The following is a 17,403-nucleotide window of genomic DNA, read 5'->3' on the forward strand; positions in this document are numbered from 1 at the left end:
AATCGACGAGGTTTTACCGTGCACTGCGCTTTCTTTAAGAGTTATATTCTAAACGTCAACGTTGCTTATCTGATACTCTTATAAATGTTGCTAGTTCCCCTGCTGCCCCCATAGTCTGGAACTCCCTTCCCCTACCTGTTGAACTCCCTGCCCTTGTTTAACTCCAGGGTGAAGACTCTCACTTTTTCTCTGGCTGTGGCTGAATTACTCTTTTTCTATATTAAAACATACATACTTACTGTCGTCCTGTACAATGTCATGAAATGTGCTTGCATTTAGGAGCTATATTAAACCAAATTGTTTTGCGTAAATTAAACAAACAAACACATTGTTTCGTGCAAAATTAAAAATGAAAAGCACTGAACGTAAACGCACGCCATGCCCTGTGCCACTTTCAGGATGCGAAGGTGTCGGGCGACGAGGGCTGGTGGACGGGAAAGATCGAGGATCGAGTTGGCATCTTCCCCAGCAACTACGTCACACGGAAGCCCAGCTTCAACAGGCTGCAGAGGACGAAGCCCTTGCGACTACGTGCCCCCCGTGGAGATTCCCTTCACGCAGCTTCTCCTCGAGGAGATCATTGGCGTTGGCGGATTTGGGAAGGTGCCTCCCTCCCTCCTGTATCCACACTACGCCTTCATTCTGATGTATTTCTTCTTTCACCCGTGTTGGGTTTGGTCTGCCTTCCTTTATCCACTAATTCCTGTCCTGGCCCATTTCCGTGTACACTTGAGTCCTTCACAACCTGGTTGACCACTACAAACCACCTCTCGGCCTGACTCTCCATCTCCACCGATATTTCCACTTTCATCGCCTTTTTTCCGCGGTGCTGTTTTCCTTTTGCTTTCAGCCTGTCCGCAATGGTTACCACCGCTCTTATCTTTTTGCTCACATCTTCGGTTTTTTACCCGATCCAGCCTTGTGATCACTGGAAACCAGTTCGTGTTCCTCATTTCTGCACGGCATCTGCTCCTCTGCACCACAATTGTACTCACTGGGTCAGATTGTAATCTTGACCAAATGACCAAAAACTTAGTTTTTGGCAATTTTCTCCAGTGTTGGTAATGGTGACGTTGGCAATGGCTTTGCCTTAAATTAGATGCACAGACAAATTTGAGGTTTTCGGCTGCTCAATCAGGAGTCTGCAGGTGTTATTTGGAGGGGTCTGCAAAGTGGCACTGATACATTAAAGCATGGAGGAGGAGGAGGATTTCCATCGGTTGCTTGTCGCATCAAATACCTGAAAGGAAGACACAACCATCAATAACTATTCAGTTACACTTGGATGTTTGGCCGAAGAGTGTCACTGAATCTCAAGGTTATTTTCAGGAGGGTCCTGATGGGGACTTTTGACTGATATGAATGAAGAATGTTCAAACTCTTTCTACTTAGACGAGTAACCTGCTTTTGATGCACTGCTACCTGCAGACTCCTCCGTGCCCATATAAATGATCAATTAGTCATCCACCAACTCTGTTCCTAAATCACAGTGCTATGGGCATGTTTTCATACCGCACTGTTTGCTGTGATGGGCTTTACTGGGGAGTCTCAAGGGGACTTGGACAAGGAGTCATGGTGGCGTGATTTTAACTTCCTTGTCTGGTATGTCGGGATTCTTGGGTTCGATTCCTGACCCTGACGTTTGAATATTTTGGGTTTCCATGTTCTCACGGTGGTCGTGTGGATTTTTCTCCGGGTCCTTCAGTTTTCCCTTCACATTTAGAAACAACGTCCGTTTAGAATATTTGCCTGCTTTTAATTTCCACATGATAAGCGACTTTATTGGGCTATCATTTGTGGTCAGGTTGCTTCTGAAAAAGAGCTATGTAACTCCGTGGGCCTTACCTGGTAAAATAAAAATCGTTTAGCTTAGTTTTAGGTTCCTCGAAACCTTGGTGTACACGAGTAGAACTCAGCCCATTAGAGATTGTGGGTCACTGCTTTAACCTGGCGAAAGCTCGGTGAGAGTGATTATACTTTTTCAAGGGAGTGCCGAATAGTTGTAGTTTCATAGGCATCAATTGTGTAATGATGGATTGATTAACGATGATACTTATGTTCATATTACATGTATCAAATTGTGAGTGTTTGGATGTGTAATTAACGCGATATGCAGATTATATGCCATCTATTCTTTATGTTACATTTAGGCTAATGAAGTGAACGATGCTCTACAGACGTGATTCAATAAACGAGATCTAATTCAAATGAGACAGTGAGATTGGAGGTGAATATATCTTCATCTAAAACGGAGTCATCTTTTTAAAGAGTCCTTTATGGATAATTGTTTACATTTATAATACAGGTAGTCCTCTACTTACGATGGAGATGCGTTACGACGCCCCCATCGTAAGTCAAAAATATTGTAAGTCGAAGATGGCCTAGCCTCTACCCAGGAGTCTTAAAGAATGGTGATAATTTAGCAAAAAAGAGCAATTTACAGTACCATACTATATAAACTATATACTGTATGTATTTATTAATTACAATACTGTATTGCTAACACTGAGACAACTTAACTCCGTCGACCGCTGGTGAGAGTGAGGCATCACCACACAAGGCGGGAGATGCGTACATCCCGGCAGCGTCCCAACGTACAGTATCGTACCTCGTACGCTGCTGCGTTTGCCTGCCGCGCGAAATGTAAAATATTTTACAATTTTGTCGTATCGCTATCGCTATCGTAAGATCGAAATATCGTAAGTCGGAGCATCGTAACTCGGGTACTATCTGTACAGGCATTGCCGAAGGTACACATGTCTCTCCTAAAAATGGCACTCCCTGTCACGGCTCCATCAATATAACTCATGTCTCGAGCCAGTGACGGTTAACCCAAAATTGTACTTGTTTTGAATTGGCCCACATATGTAACGTGCAACATTTGTTCGGGTAAAAAAACAATAGAACTTTTTTTTTGCAAGTGTCAGGCACTTTGTTCCAGCCGTACGCCTGAATCGAAGGACGTTTGTATGTATCTATTTTCAACTTCTTTCGCACCGTATGTAGCCAACCGCGCTCATCGGATGTGCAATTCGAACAGGTGTAGCTTATAAGCTGGTGATGATTCGTGGATTGATCAGTTAAAATCAATATGTACATTCACAATCCATGCACATAACTGCGTGGGAGGATTCTGTTGGGGATTTTTGCATATTTCATATATGTGTTTAGCAAGTATGTAGTGAGTAATGAAGAACAAACGGACAAGGCAGACTACAAATGAGAGAGAAATTAATAGAACTTCACTTTGAAGAATCATAGGGAGGGTGAATCATCCTTTGCCTCGGTTCTATCTTTCACTGAGCCTGCTTTAAAAAGAAGGCGCCAAGCTTTTATTTCGGTGATATCTTTGGGTCAAACTGCCACAGGACAGCACTTGACAATGGTGGCGTCGATTTGAACGGTGACTTCTCTGCTGAGTAACCTTGTAATTCAATGCCGCTGTGTATTCCGCTGGCATTGATTACCATTCGCCAAAACTCATCACAGCTGCCGGGTGAACAAAGCATTTGTTAGCGGGGATATGATGAAAAGTGACTACCAAGTCCCTTCCGTCTTGTCACTGCAGTGAGGCTGAGCCCAAGAGTTACAGCACCCATCGTGCGCACCTCCCTGTAGGGATGTGGCATTATTTACTTCTGAATACTTTTCCGTAATCACTCACTTGTTACGGCAGGACTACGGACGCTCTCTACCCATTTTGACACTTTCCAATCTGTTGTTTTTTAGCACATACTGGCACACAGTGCACACCACAGTTCCAACTGGTGCTTTGGATTAAAGTGCAAAACGCTCGCTTTGGTGACCAATATCATCCATAATAGAGGTTTTTGGGTTCGATCGCGTAAATATATAAATGTGTCGTTAAAACCCGCCACCACCCGACACAGCCAACTAGTAAGGGTTGTCACATAAACAGAACATGCCAATTCGTCACTAGTACAGCACTAACCGGTCTGTTGGAGAGCCAACCCACAACATTTACAAACTGAGCACAACGTTTCTCCAGTAATTGCAACTAGCTTCATCAGGCGACAGCCAGATTAGTGGAGAAGTCTTACTGTTTCGTTCCTTATATAGAGTTTGAGATGTGTTAACCACCCTTCTGCGCTCTTGCACAATGTGGGGGGGGGGGGGGGTTACTAAAGCAACGTATATTATGCATGTGCATTCTGCGAGCCCTTTGAACTTGTCCTTCCTGTCTATTGTGTTATTAAAATAGCCCTACCAATGGTAATCCCAATTAAAGTACGCTGCCCTTTGTAGGCATGCATTTAAATGATGTATTATGTGATGATTCACTTCCACGCAACACTAGTAGCTATAAGAACATTAAAGTTATTTTGATTTCTTTCAATTTCGATAGATTCTCTAATTAGTCTTGGCCAGTAGTAGCTAGTTTGGCACACAACTTTAACATCAAAATCAATTGAGTGTCCTTGTTGGCACGCTTGTTCTGCTACTGCTGACAGTTGCATTTTGGAGAATTTTATATTTCTCTGTTCTTTTCGTCTCGTGCTGATCATTCGTCCTGTTTGCCGAACATAACATTTACCACACGTGCAGTTAATCCTGCACACCTTCTGTTGACAGTTTCGGTAATACATCTTTTGTAGCAGATATTAAATTCTGTATATTATGTACCGTGCCAAATCTGACTTGGATGTTTTGTTTTTCCAACCATCTGGCGACTCTTTGGTTCTTTCTGTAAAGTCACGTAGAAAGAGATTAAATAAAATAATAATTGAATACGACGTTTCAATTGCAACACAAGTAACCATCATCAGGTACAATCTGCCTAATTTATCAGTTACTCCTGCAATTATCGTTTTAATTGCTTGGGCAGTTTCAATGCTTGTGTTACTTGATTTGGTTTTGGCATTCAATGCCCTGTTGATTTCTGCATCATTGTAACCATTCATTTGCAGCACTTATTTAACATGCACGTGTTCACGAATGGAAAATTAGAGACGAGCCACAACACACAGCAGCAGTAGTGTGACTGTTGCCATGATGTATGATATCTCGCTCCACGTGCCGGGAGCTTTTACAGGAGGTGATTTTTCTGCCGTGTGCTGGAAGGAAAATGTTGCTAACGAAACGCCCGGCACGTGGAGACTTTCATTCGGAACAACAATTGCGATAGAACCCGAAAACACATCGGAAAACTAACAGCACAACCACAAACATTTACATAGCAGTACAGCCTGTTCTCCGTTAACGCGGTTGTTGCATTCCTGAAGAACACAACGTTATAATATAAGAAATAATATATAATATAGGGTGAAGCACAGTCCACGATAACACGTGAGATTTGTATGCAGGCTGAACAAAGACTGAAGCGCGTGGGTAGCATCTAGAAGCATCCATCAGCATCCCGCCGTGTGTGATGTTGCCCCGAGGCAGCCGTACAACGGCTTATTCCTACTCGTGCAACGTAGTTCTCTTCACTCGAATCGCGTTACATCCAATTCTCGTTGTGACAACACGTCATAGCAGAACCCACTGTACTAGGAGGCCATGCTATTGAAGCAGATGATGGGGTGGCACCCTGAGGTTGGTGGCCAACGAAAAGCCCTAAAGCCACATGGTGTGGGACGATGTAATAGTGATCCTAGGAGGTCTAGTGTCACCTTCACACAACGACTGCGAGAAGGAGGAGGAGGGATGCACTGGTGGTTAGCAGTGACCAAATGGCCCCGCATGTGCTCGATCTCTTTGACTCTCAGAAGCTAAGTAGGGATTTCAGCCTGGGTTAGTACTTGGATTGGAGACTTCCTGTGGATATACCAGATGTTGTATGCATGGGCTGCGAGGTAGCCAGGAGATGGAAATATGGCAATGGCATTTTGTATTTATCTATGTGGAGCTTTCAGTATTATCTCCTCGAAAGTGTGGGTTCTTGAACTAATCGTCGAAGAACTTGTGAGTATTGCATCTTCTCCCATGTTCTAAACATGAATGTAAATTTATTTGGTCAAACATCCCAATGCAGGAGCCTCACTCTTGACTCCATTGAAGCCTCATGTAAACAATTAATATCTGTATTATTTAAATTATTGTTATGCAATTGACTCTTGATGACCTTTGACAGTCAACCTGAATTTCATGATTACCTCAATGACTGCTTGCAAAAAAAAAATGACTTAGATGTGGCACTCCAAAGCAGTTCGGTTTACGACCCATCTGCATGCGTCAAAAACGGATAATCTTTTCACTGTGCCGTGTGTGCGTGCACGCGAGAGGCAATACGGGCCGTTCGTAATGACCCTAACTAATACACTGTGGTCGGCAAATGCAGCAGAGACCAAAAAGAGGGGCAGGCATGAGGTTATACACGTGGGAGGAAGATCGCAGAAGCCGACGGGGAGAGTATACTGATGTGCCGTACAGGACATGGTTTTGCACGACCTTTGGAAAAAGGGCTCCTTTCTGGGCATTTCTTTTGTCGCCCGCATTGAAAGAGGAGGAGGAGGCGCCCTCAGTACTGTAAAGTGATTATGCTATTTTTAGAGCTGCCAGCCTTCCCTGAAATGTCTTAATGAGTAAGCTGGCCCGTCCTCCCTTGCTTTATTGCCACAACAGCCAGGAATGTTCAGTGTGTGCGGGTCGCGGTTTAACGGGCGTGCCCGCATGTCGGCAATTACTTTTTTTGTTTTTAATTTCTCGTTAGATATTGTTTCTCATTCTCTTTCTCTCTCTCGTGTTGTGCACACACTGTCTCGTTCGGTCCTTCAGCCCTTAAACGTAACATCAGAATATAATTCGCACAAATTGTTAATAATTGAAACTTGAACGCACGATGCAGTGCATGTATCGTGATTGTAAGAATCTTGGTTGAGTTGATAAATCATTGGGTGCCAAGCATATACAAATATTAATTCCTGCAACCTTGCTCTTTTACTGGACGAAGTTTATCAGTTAAAGCCACATCAGGGGTAGGCACGTTATCCTTCTGGGTTCGAGTAAAATGATTATTTTTACGTGAAAAGTAAACAATCGTGGTTCCCAGGAATACTGGCCCCTACCATGGGAAGATCAAAGTTTTGTCTCTGCTCACCGGAGCAGCAGTCGACAGAACTGCTATCACGTTGTCTGTGTAAGCAATAGGAAATCACATAATGTTATTCGAATGTTTTCTTATTTAAGATGTTTTGTTTGCACTTTTTGTGCTTAATTACTTAAATGTGAATTATGTCATTTTGTTTACATATATATTATGCCTGTGATCAAATCACCTGGAATGTGTTCAATATCAGCAGATCTTGGAAGCTAAGCAAGGTTTTTTAGATTGGTGACCACCATGCAAAACAGATATTACAAGCTATAGGATTGTGTGCTGGGCAGCAGAGGCCTTGTTCAGCAAAGTACATATTTGTATGGTGCTACCATGCTCCCACACCGGTATTCTCTCAGCTTTTACCAACCGCACTGAGCAGCATGTTAAAGTATGGTCAATTAATATCAGCGAAGCTAATAATTATCAACCTGGGGTCTGCTGACCACTGGTGGTTTGCAAGGCTATGGGAAGTGGTCCACAAAACTGTTGCAATTATCACAAAATACCATATTTTCTACCGCATGGTTGTCCACAAAATATTTTTAAGCACTTGTCAATGGTCGGCGGGCCCAGAGACAGTTTGGAAACCGTTGATCTAAGCCAGCCAGATATTTCCAGTAGTCTTGAGCGGGCAGCTTGGGAATTGGGCAGCATCTCCTGACATTGCATGCGATTCCCCCTGTGCCAGGTTTACCGAGGCCTCTGGCAGGAGGAGGAGGTGGCAGTGAAGGCAGCGCGGCAAGACCCAGACGAGGAAATCAGCGCCACGGCCGAGAGTGTGCGGCAGGAGGCAAAACTCTTCTCCATGCTGCGGCATGACAACATCATCGCGCTGCGCGGGGTCTGCCTGCAGGCATGTCCTGTCCCTGCCGTAGCCTTGCCACCACCGTCACTACAAGCTTGCAGCATTATCATCATCGTCATTGTTGCCACAGTATCATAATCAAGTTAATTTTATGTATGTATGTTGAACTTATTTTGCACTGTACGTAGCCAACCGTACTAACTGCCAATCATTGTCATCACCACCACCCTCACTACCAATAGCGTTGGTGTCGTTATCATTACATTATCATCGTCAGCACCGCCACCATGTAAAAACATCACTGTCTTTGCCATCATCATGATTGTCATCACCTCATTGTCTTCATCACATCCACAACTATCAACCAAAGTCATCATCATCGCACTGTCATTATCGTTGCCATCATTAATATCACCATCACAACCACTACCACCCTCATCATTAGCATCATCATCGCCACCACCACCATCATCATTGCCACCATCATGACCATTATCAAACAATATTTGTTAAATGAAGGCCCCGTACCTATCTCCGTCTTCACCTGTACCTAATTTCACTCATAAGCTCATGTTTTACTCTACTTCCTTTAAATAATAAAACAAAAGTTAACATATCTTCTTGGTTCTTTCGGTAAAGTCACGTAGAATGGAAATAATAAAATAATAAAAATTATTTGTTTTGTTTTTATTATTTTATTATTTCCATTCTACGTGACTTTACCGAAAGAACCAAGAAGATAAATCCCTGCAGTCACGAAAGCTTTAAATCGAAAAGTTAACATAGTTTGGTGGCACTCTGTGTGTGTGGGGACCCGCAGGAGCCCAACTTGTGCCTGATCATGGAGTACGCGCGCGGCGGGCCGCTGAACCGTGCTCTGGCAGGGCGGCGCATCCCGCCGCACATCCTCGTCGACTGGGCGGTGCAGATCGCTCGCGGCATGCTCTACCTGCACGACGAGGCCATTGTCTCCATCATCCACCGCGACCTCAAGTCCAGCAACAGTGAGTGTTTGTGCTCGGGCAGGCACGGCGGGTAGCAAGCAGTCTTCTGCTATGTAAAGTTCCCGACCCAAACCAAGGCACCCCCCCCCCACCCCGCCACCTTTGTGTCTCCTCTGCGTTCACTGTGTAAGGTGTCCACGCAGTGCGCATATGGATTCGTTAGGCGTGCGACTTTCTGAGCGAGAGAGCGAGGAAGCGAGCGACTGCAGGTCCCATGAAGGCAAATCGAGCTCTCTTTTTTTTGTTGGTAACTTTATCCAGCCTTTTTGGGGATTTTCTTTTCTTTAAACGCAGATGCCTTGGGACCAGCCGGTCTTTAAAAGTGTCACGGCAGCCAACCGTGACCGCCAATCCGCCAATGCTTGGTTGCCCCGGCATGCAATGGCCTTTACTGGGATGGTCGGTAGCCTGTCTCTCTCTCGTATATTTATTTGGCATGGTAAGTTTATTTAAGTGTGAGTGTAATCCACGCATTTGTCGCGTGACCAGGTTGTGTCTATGTGAAGGAGGGCTTTTACCCTGAGCGTTTGGCTATGCGTGCACGGCGTGTGCCACTGTGTCCTGGGACGCTCTTAGTGTTGACCACGTTGTTGACCTCTCGTTTTAATGCGTCACATTATGTATTTATGGAATAGTACTCTTCTCACTCTGTACGCAGATTGCTTCCGCAATGGTTCTTGGCAAGGGTCATTGACTTTCTTGATTGAATTGATTTTGTTGTAACATCTGCTTGAATGTGTTTCAGCCGCATGCTAATTTGTAATGAACTATTGTAGGAATCTTGAAATGCCTACAATCTTTACAACAAGCCAGTCAAACTGGCTGGCTCAAAATTTGCCCGTGAGCAGTTAATTTTTAGGTCGCCTTTTTAAAATAGAGTTTTGAATGTTTTCAATGCCCCCACTAATTATCCTGCTTAGGCAGTGATCAATGGCTCTCAATCCCACTGGTGATGAAAGTATTGTCTTGTTATTATTAAATATAAACTGCGGTTGTTGTGCTCAAATACCAGAAACTGTTCGTTAGCGTAGCGTGCAGTTCGCATATTCTTAGCCCCTGCCTTGTGACCCCTTCATTTGTAAAGGGCTTCATATGGGGAATTTAAATAATTGTTTCATAAAATTCTAGATTTGAAGTTTTCGTGACTGCAAGGATCCATACTCTTTGGTTTTTTCGGTAGAGTCACGTAGGTGAAAAATAAGAATAAGAAAAAAAAATGAAATAACTAAATTAAATCACGACGTTTCGGAAGCAACACAAGCTTCCGTCATCAGGTGGGACAATCACAGCAGTAATTTTGTTTTTTGCTGTGGTTGTCCCACCTGATGACGGAAGCTTGTGTTGTTTCCGAAACGTCGTGATTTAATTTATTTATTTCTATTTTTTCTTTTTATTCTCATTTTTATTTTCACCTACGTGACTTTACCGAAAGAACCAAAGAGTATGTTTCATAAAAGTTCTTCATGCGGTCATTTAATTCCGCATTTATAGCTTAATGCCTTTTCGTTATAATTGACCGTACTCGTAAACACTTGGGTAGACCCTCCCATGCATCAGTAATCGCAGGGTTTGCCCGTAGCGTATATTACTATATTTATCAGTATTATCAACCGGTGAACCCCAAGGTGTGCAACATTCCATGGATACCATCCATCACGTACATGCGGTGTGCTATGAATTACTTTGCATATGAATAGAAAATGATTGGCAATTGCGAAAAGGCGGGCATGGATGGTGAGGACTGGAGTTAAGAAACACTGCTGTGTGTGATGTGCTGATTATTGCCTTGTGGCAGTTTGGCCCAAAGTAACCCCATAGCGTGGTGTAGCAGTGAAGCATCAGACCTTTGCAAGCATTTATTAAAAGTTGGCTGTGTTCCAAACACTGGCACACAATTGGTCACTCTTACTCGGAGCAGCATGGGACACCGAATGGCTATGCTGTTCATAACGAGGTTGAGTTCACAGTGGAAGCGAGGTTGTGGTGGAAGACAACTCCCAAACAATGGACCATGCAACTTCGTACAGCCCCAAATATAAATTTGAAAGCGGTTGGTGTGTCTGTGATGCACCAACTCTCAAGGCAAAGCAATTGAATGACTAATTAACTTAAAACTGAATTTATAATCGTTGCTCATTATTGGCCACACACACGAATAGAAGAAGACTCATTACACACATTTTTATCTCATATCTGTACCCATGGCTATAGTTAATGAGCTGCACCAACAATGCTCCACCAGCACATTTTGGGAATGGTCCGTAGGGGGGTGGGGGTGAATAAGCATGCAAGTCTAAATCTTGCGATGGCATGTAGAAAATGTCACGTAATAAGCAGGCTTATCCTTGCGAAAGTCCCGGGGGCTTAAGGCAGCAGTCGCCAGTGACAGTGATGTGAAATGGAAAGGGGTGGGGTTTTGTACAAACGCTGGACGGTAACCCAGTTCATCATTATCATTATTATTTGCTGTTTGTCACTGACAAACGTGTGCCTTGAAACGAAATGTAATTGATTGAATTTAGACCTGTGAAGTGCATTGATATGCTGAAGTAATAGCGATTTGGCATGTTTAGTTTACGTGAGGAACCTTGCTAATTGGCTGTGTCCCGTGGTGGCGGGTTTAGCGACACATTTATATTTACGCGATCTAACCCCCCAAAAAAACCTCTTATGGATACATTGCTATATTTACATGTTATCTTCTGAAATAGTTTTCGGAAGCGCTGCCGTGTTGCAAATGCTTACCCGACTGGCCTTCCTGACTTTGATTCATAAATGTAGGGAAAAAGAGTTACCCTGGCCTCTTGCCCCTGTTTGCTCTTTTGGGAATGTTAAGTAGGTGTGGTGCAGGACAAGCCACATGCGAATAAGGAAACGAGAGGAAAAAACCTATCTCAGTTGTACTCTGATGCGCAGAGTCTTGGCAGAAGGAACGAATGGGCAAACAGCTCGTGCAAACACACGGCAATTCTCTTATGCAAACAGAGCCCCTGTGATTTTCACTGCACACACAAACACAATGATGGCCCGTTTTTAGCCTAAGCTGGCAGCTGAGGCAAGTATTTTGTTGGTGAGCACCTATTAAGGCCTGTTTGGCACATGTGACGTGGCATTGTAACCAGCAGCTTGTCCTCCCCAGTCACCTTTGACATCCTGTTATTGTTTTTGGCACACGGTTTAGGCTGTGTAAACTGAAGCAAAGCCTCAGTCCAAGGTGGTTTAGATTGCAGTTATTAGTTTGTATGCCGAGGAATCTAGCCTCGGTCTGTTTACTTGCTACGGAGTGTAGCGCTAATCGCTATTCTGCTGTTGCTCAGAACATACGCCCACGCTCATTATATTCCTGCTTTCACACTTGCCGATGCGTTTGGAAAGGTGGCCTTATCCACAGTCAGCTTTGGCATCCATGTCGATTTTATCGCAAAAAGTGTGTTTGAAACATGCAGGGTACACTCTCTGTTCCCAGGCCACCTTGACTCCTTCAGTTCGGGTCCAAGCTTCACTATAACTATTTACCGTCTCAAGCAGTTACATTCGGAAAGGTTGTTTGGGAGAATTTGTTTTTTTTCCTTTTAATATGTTTGTAGGCCCTTGTTTCACAAACCAGATCACATCGGAATACCGAGGCTGGTATAATGAGGACTTGTGAAGTTTGTGTGCAGAAGAGATGTGCGTATAAAATGATTACTCTGCACTTAGCCAAAGGTGTACATTCCATGCAGACAGTGTGTGTTCCGTATTTGCACTGTAGTTCATTATAATGAATTGATTACTATAATATCAAAAGCATATGGCCAAAATGCCTCAGCCAATATAGGGCTAAAAGCATAAAATACCCTTGTATTTTATGCTTTTATGTTTTCATAGACATTGTGGAGTTCATTTGTACCACTAAAAATTTAACTGAATGGTATCTTTGCCAGTGGTAATATTAGCAAGAATAAACAATAATAGGTGTCAATCAAGACGCTAAAATACGTAAACAGCACACAGCCATTTGTGCATATGCAAAAGCCGTAAATGTTTACTGTGGAGGTGCATTAACATTAATGGAGATCTCAGATGAGGACCACAATGCACTTTAGGATTTGCTGAGGGTTTTTGCATAATGCACAAATGGCCGTGTGGTTTTTACAAATGTTTGCGTCTTGATTTTTGTCGTGGTAGGCCTATCCACTATGCAACACTTACCTTTGACTAAAGCACTGCTGAATAAACCACTCGCACTAAAATTGCACATGTTATCACGTGTTAAATTATTCGAATTGTTTGTACAATGAAACGACATTGTTTGAAGTGGGCGCACTTTGTTTACCGTAATACTTTCAGTGGCTGTAGGGGGGTGCGAAAGTTGCAGCTGAGGTGATGAATTGCACAATGGGAAGGGCCTGAACAAGCGTCTATCAGACGCGGAATCATAATTGCTGAGTCCCTTAGGCCGCTGCTATTGGCTGAGCACTATACAATTGCGACCATGAGCTTTGTTTCAAACTTCCAATGGCTTTGTTTCCAGGAGGCAATGACGTTACCGTAGTGCCACGATTGTCTGCGCAGTGCGCAATCTACCAGTGCTAAAACTGTACAGGGGTAACTACCGGTCCAGTAGCTGTAATATGATGAGGTCGAATGCTGGTAAGCCTAACGGTATGCTTACTTACTTATCCACCAGTTACGTGTTACTTATTTATTGGATATTTACTTTTGTTACTTATTTACTGCTTTAAGTTCACTCGTTTCCAGTTAGTTTGTTTTCTTTGTGCACGTTCTGATTTTAATGTTAACAATTGATAGTGGACTGTATTACAAATGTAAACTTTGTATTAATATGATGGGATTAAGCTGCGGTAACGACGTTAAAGATTTGAATGCATGTGGGGTATATGGAGGTGCAGGCTATCTGAAATTTGTTTTACACAAAACACTATTTTTGCGGGTTATATGCGTATGCGGGTTATATGCGTATGCGGGCTATATGCGGGAAAATGCGGTACAGATTTGAATAATAACAATGTAATTTATTAAAGCACGTTTTTGCTGAACACTTATTCAGGAGGGGTTTGCATTGGGATGTTTGGCTAGTTCCTTATTAAGGGAATGGATTTCCGGTGGAAGAAAACCTCGTGCATATTAGGGACTATCCGCACACATGTGTTCGCACACCCATTTGGTATAGTGCAGCCCAGTGTGCTTGGGTTATTCACAAGGTCTGCACCATTTACCATACCTCCAAATAACTTGTATACATGCATGGGTTGCGATGAAAATAATAATAAATAAATAAAAACTTGGAACAGCAATCAAATTTACAATTAGAATTGTGCTGTGGCGCACGTGATGCTGATCACTATTGGCAAACTGTAACCGAGGCAGGCACGTAAGTTTTACGTGTCCCTGGAGGGAATCAATAGCGCTAGTGTGTTGACTTATCCCATCCAGCCCCAGCAACCCAGCCGGCCTGATTTAGTGGCGTGCGGCTCTGCCAAGTGCACAGCATTAGTGCTCGGGTGCACTCCCGGAGATGAGCGGCACATGCCAGCGCTCAAGTCGACTTCGTGAAAGGGAGGCGTCGCCCCAAGAGAGCCGCGGCATAGACGGCGGCGTTGGCGACGCTCGCCCCTGAATGGCACGAATTTACGCCGTGTTATTGCTGAAGCAGCGTTTGAGCATGGTTGGTGGCGGTGGTGGCGGCGGCGGTGGTGGCGGCGTTGGCGATAGTGAGGGTGGGGGGAAGGGAGCGAGGGGTGCAGCGATGCGTGCGTTTTCCGCAGCAAGCGCTTTATCTGGTGCGGGAGTGATGGGTCCCTGGTGGTGTCGTGCTTGAGCCCCAAAAGGGAGAGGGGGGGGAGCAGGGTATAGGTCAAGGTGTCTCGGTGTGTCTCGCTGATGTTTTAAAAGGCCGTGACTCACCTGGGTAATGTGCCGCTCACGGGGGGACTGGTTGCTCACTTACATGTCACGCATTGCATCCCCCAGCATAGATATCGCGCTCGCTCACGCGGACTCTTTGTCAGTGCTGAAGTGCACTGCAACAGCAAGCATGTGGGCATAATCGCGTGCCATCCCATTACTAACCCGGTTGCTGTGATTATGGTCTCATCTTGCACTTACTCAACGTGGTAATTAAAGGTATTTCTCAAGGAGAACCTTGTTGCATCTCAACTCTCTTTTTTTTCAGGACAGACTTGCATTGAGATGTTTGGTCAATTCCATGAGTGAGTGTTTGGATTGTGGGGATGAAACAATGCACTTTGCATACAAGCGGTGACAGTGCTGCCATCTCTAGGCTACATTGTTTCTCTTTGTCGAAAACACCTGGCAAACCCTAAAGCAGGCTCTCTACCCTGATTCACATCTGAGATCTGACCAGATCAGGTACATTTATAATCATTTCAGTTGCAGTAATTTCCCCGCTGACTAAAATACAATTTGTATGCCACCTGAATGCAATCGCAAGATGTTTTACAGAACATTTTGGCACTGGCGTCCTGGGACCCTGTGTTAAGTTCTGCAGTACTCGTGTATTCTTGTTATAAAATGCGCATGACCCTACCCCCCTCACATTAATCCCTCCTTTAATCAGAACTAATTAATCAGTATACAGACATGACTTGCCATAGGAAAAACCTTCAGAGATTGCAGTCGGAACTTGACAGATGGCGGGCAGGATTCGTTGCGCAATACCCATGTCTGTGCAATTGCTTTTTGCCAGAAGAGCTCTCTACAATTTTACAACTGGGAGCAATGAAGTGACTCGTGGATGATCCAAGAATGCCATCACTAAGTGTAGTGGCCATCACTTATCACTCAAGTGTGGATTGTATTTAAGATGAACAGCAATACATGACTCAACAGCGTGGCAGGCGGGCGGACAGGCGGACAGGGGCATGACGGCAGAGAGGTAGGCAGGCAACAAGACAAGGAGGCAACCAGACGGGCAGGCAAGTGGATTGGCTAGCAAGCACGGTGGCGAGATGTTAACTACCTCGCCTGGTATACCAGAGGTTGTGGGTTCGATCCCGAGCCTGACATCTGTATACTTGGAATTTGTATGTCTCTCTCCCCGTGGTTGTGTAGATTTTTATCCGGGTCCTGCGGTTTTTCCCTCCACATTTTTAAACATGCGTTTATAGTATTTGGCTGCTATACATTTGCACATGATAAGCCACTTTGTTGATCTATCATTTTTGATCAGGTAGCTTCTAAAAAAAGAGCTATATAGCTCAGTGGGCCTTACCTGGTAATATAAAAAATTGTATAGTTTATTCAAAGATGAAAGGCCACAAATGTACAGCAACACCCATGTGGATATACTCATTTGTACTCCTTTCAGCATGTGTGCAAAACTCTCAATAAACTTCAGTAATGATAATGACATTAAGAATGCGTGTGGGATGGATTCATTGATCAATCTTCCCTGCTGCAGTGTTATTTGTGGATTATCTTTGTGTTGAGCAGCTTGGTTAAGTCTCAAACTGCTCACTTTTCTGACTGGGGCGTTTACATTGCAAAGCTGAGAAGGCATCATGTAACATGATGTATGCCCCACCAATGCTCTTGGAGTGGCATGCTGATAGATATGGCTCACCGAGAGATAAATAGATACATATTGGTGAGATAAAAGCAAGATTAAGAAGGCAGAGAGGAAAGATATGGGAACGAGGTACACATTTGTGGTAACATGTATAGTCTTTAAGACATCATGACAGTGTAACATCGTAACATCTGTACACGTAACATGTTACGTAATATGATTCACCAGAACACGCTAATTTTATAATGTGGCATGCCGGAAAACATGATTGAAGATCCATGATGGATGTGAAAGAGAGGGTTTGTGTTTTGAGGTCTTGTCCCATTAATAAAGTGTCGCTGGAACTGTCAAATAAACATTGTGTCGTGTGCATCAGACACTGCTGACTTGTGGATGCACAAGTGCCTTTGACACTATTTGCAAGGGAGGGGCTTTGAGTGCCAGGTTTGTGGTCAATACTCAGGTTGCTGCTCTTGCAAATGAGGCTATTCCTACTCTTTCTAGTTCTCACCTGATTGAACAAAATCAAGTTGAATGTGAAATATTGTATTTGGAAAATACGAATGCTTGCTCAACGATGGACAGACGTAGTCGATCCAAATTGTGGCGCTTCTTATGGATACAGACTCTTTGAAGGAATGACAGTCTTAACAACAGCCCAAATGCATATCGGTATTTTATTGCTACTTTGCCTGAATATCGCAGTCGGGTATTGGGGTCATTTGTATTGTTCAACAGTACAGCACTTGGACAGAAGTAAGCATCGGCACCTCGGATATTGAGTGCCTGTAATCTGTAAGGTTAATGCGCCCCAGTGTTACAACGCTGAGTGACGCAAATTACAGAAAGCGCACAGCTGGGCCATAAAAAGGTCAAATGTCCTGGATCCAGAGCATCTGCTGCCGTGCACATCAATTTGTAATACTTTTGAGAGCGGCGGTGGGGTATGGAGAGGTCTTAAACACGCGAGTGTGTGTCTGCATGCAAGTATACATATACACAC

At 43.9% G+C, this 17,403-nt stretch overlaps 1 protein-coding gene across 1 annotated transcript in view; it reads left to right on the plus strand.

Annotated features, from left to right (window-relative positions):
- Positions 1 to 17,403, plus strand: part of LOC133342264 (mitogen-activated protein kinase kinase kinase 9-like) — a 69,387-nt gene that overhangs the window by 13,922 nt on the left and 38,062 nt on the right. Inside the window, 4 exon segments of the mRNA XM_061551311.1 lie at positions 399 to 520; positions 522 to 603; positions 7,749 to 7,907; positions 8,680 to 8,869. Of these exon segments, the coding sequence (XP_061407295.1) occupies positions 399 to 520; positions 522 to 603; positions 7,749 to 7,907; positions 8,680 to 8,869 (553 nt within the window).

The sequence above is a fragment of the Lethenteron reissneri genome, chromosome 14, assembly GCF_015708825.2.
Source record: "Lethenteron reissneri isolate LAM-NWPU_2019-01 chromosome 14, ASM1570882v1, whole genome shotgun sequence".
Taxonomy (NCBI): Eukaryota; Metazoa; Chordata; class Hyperoartia; order Petromyzontiformes; family Petromyzontidae; genus Lethenteron; species Lethenteron reissneri.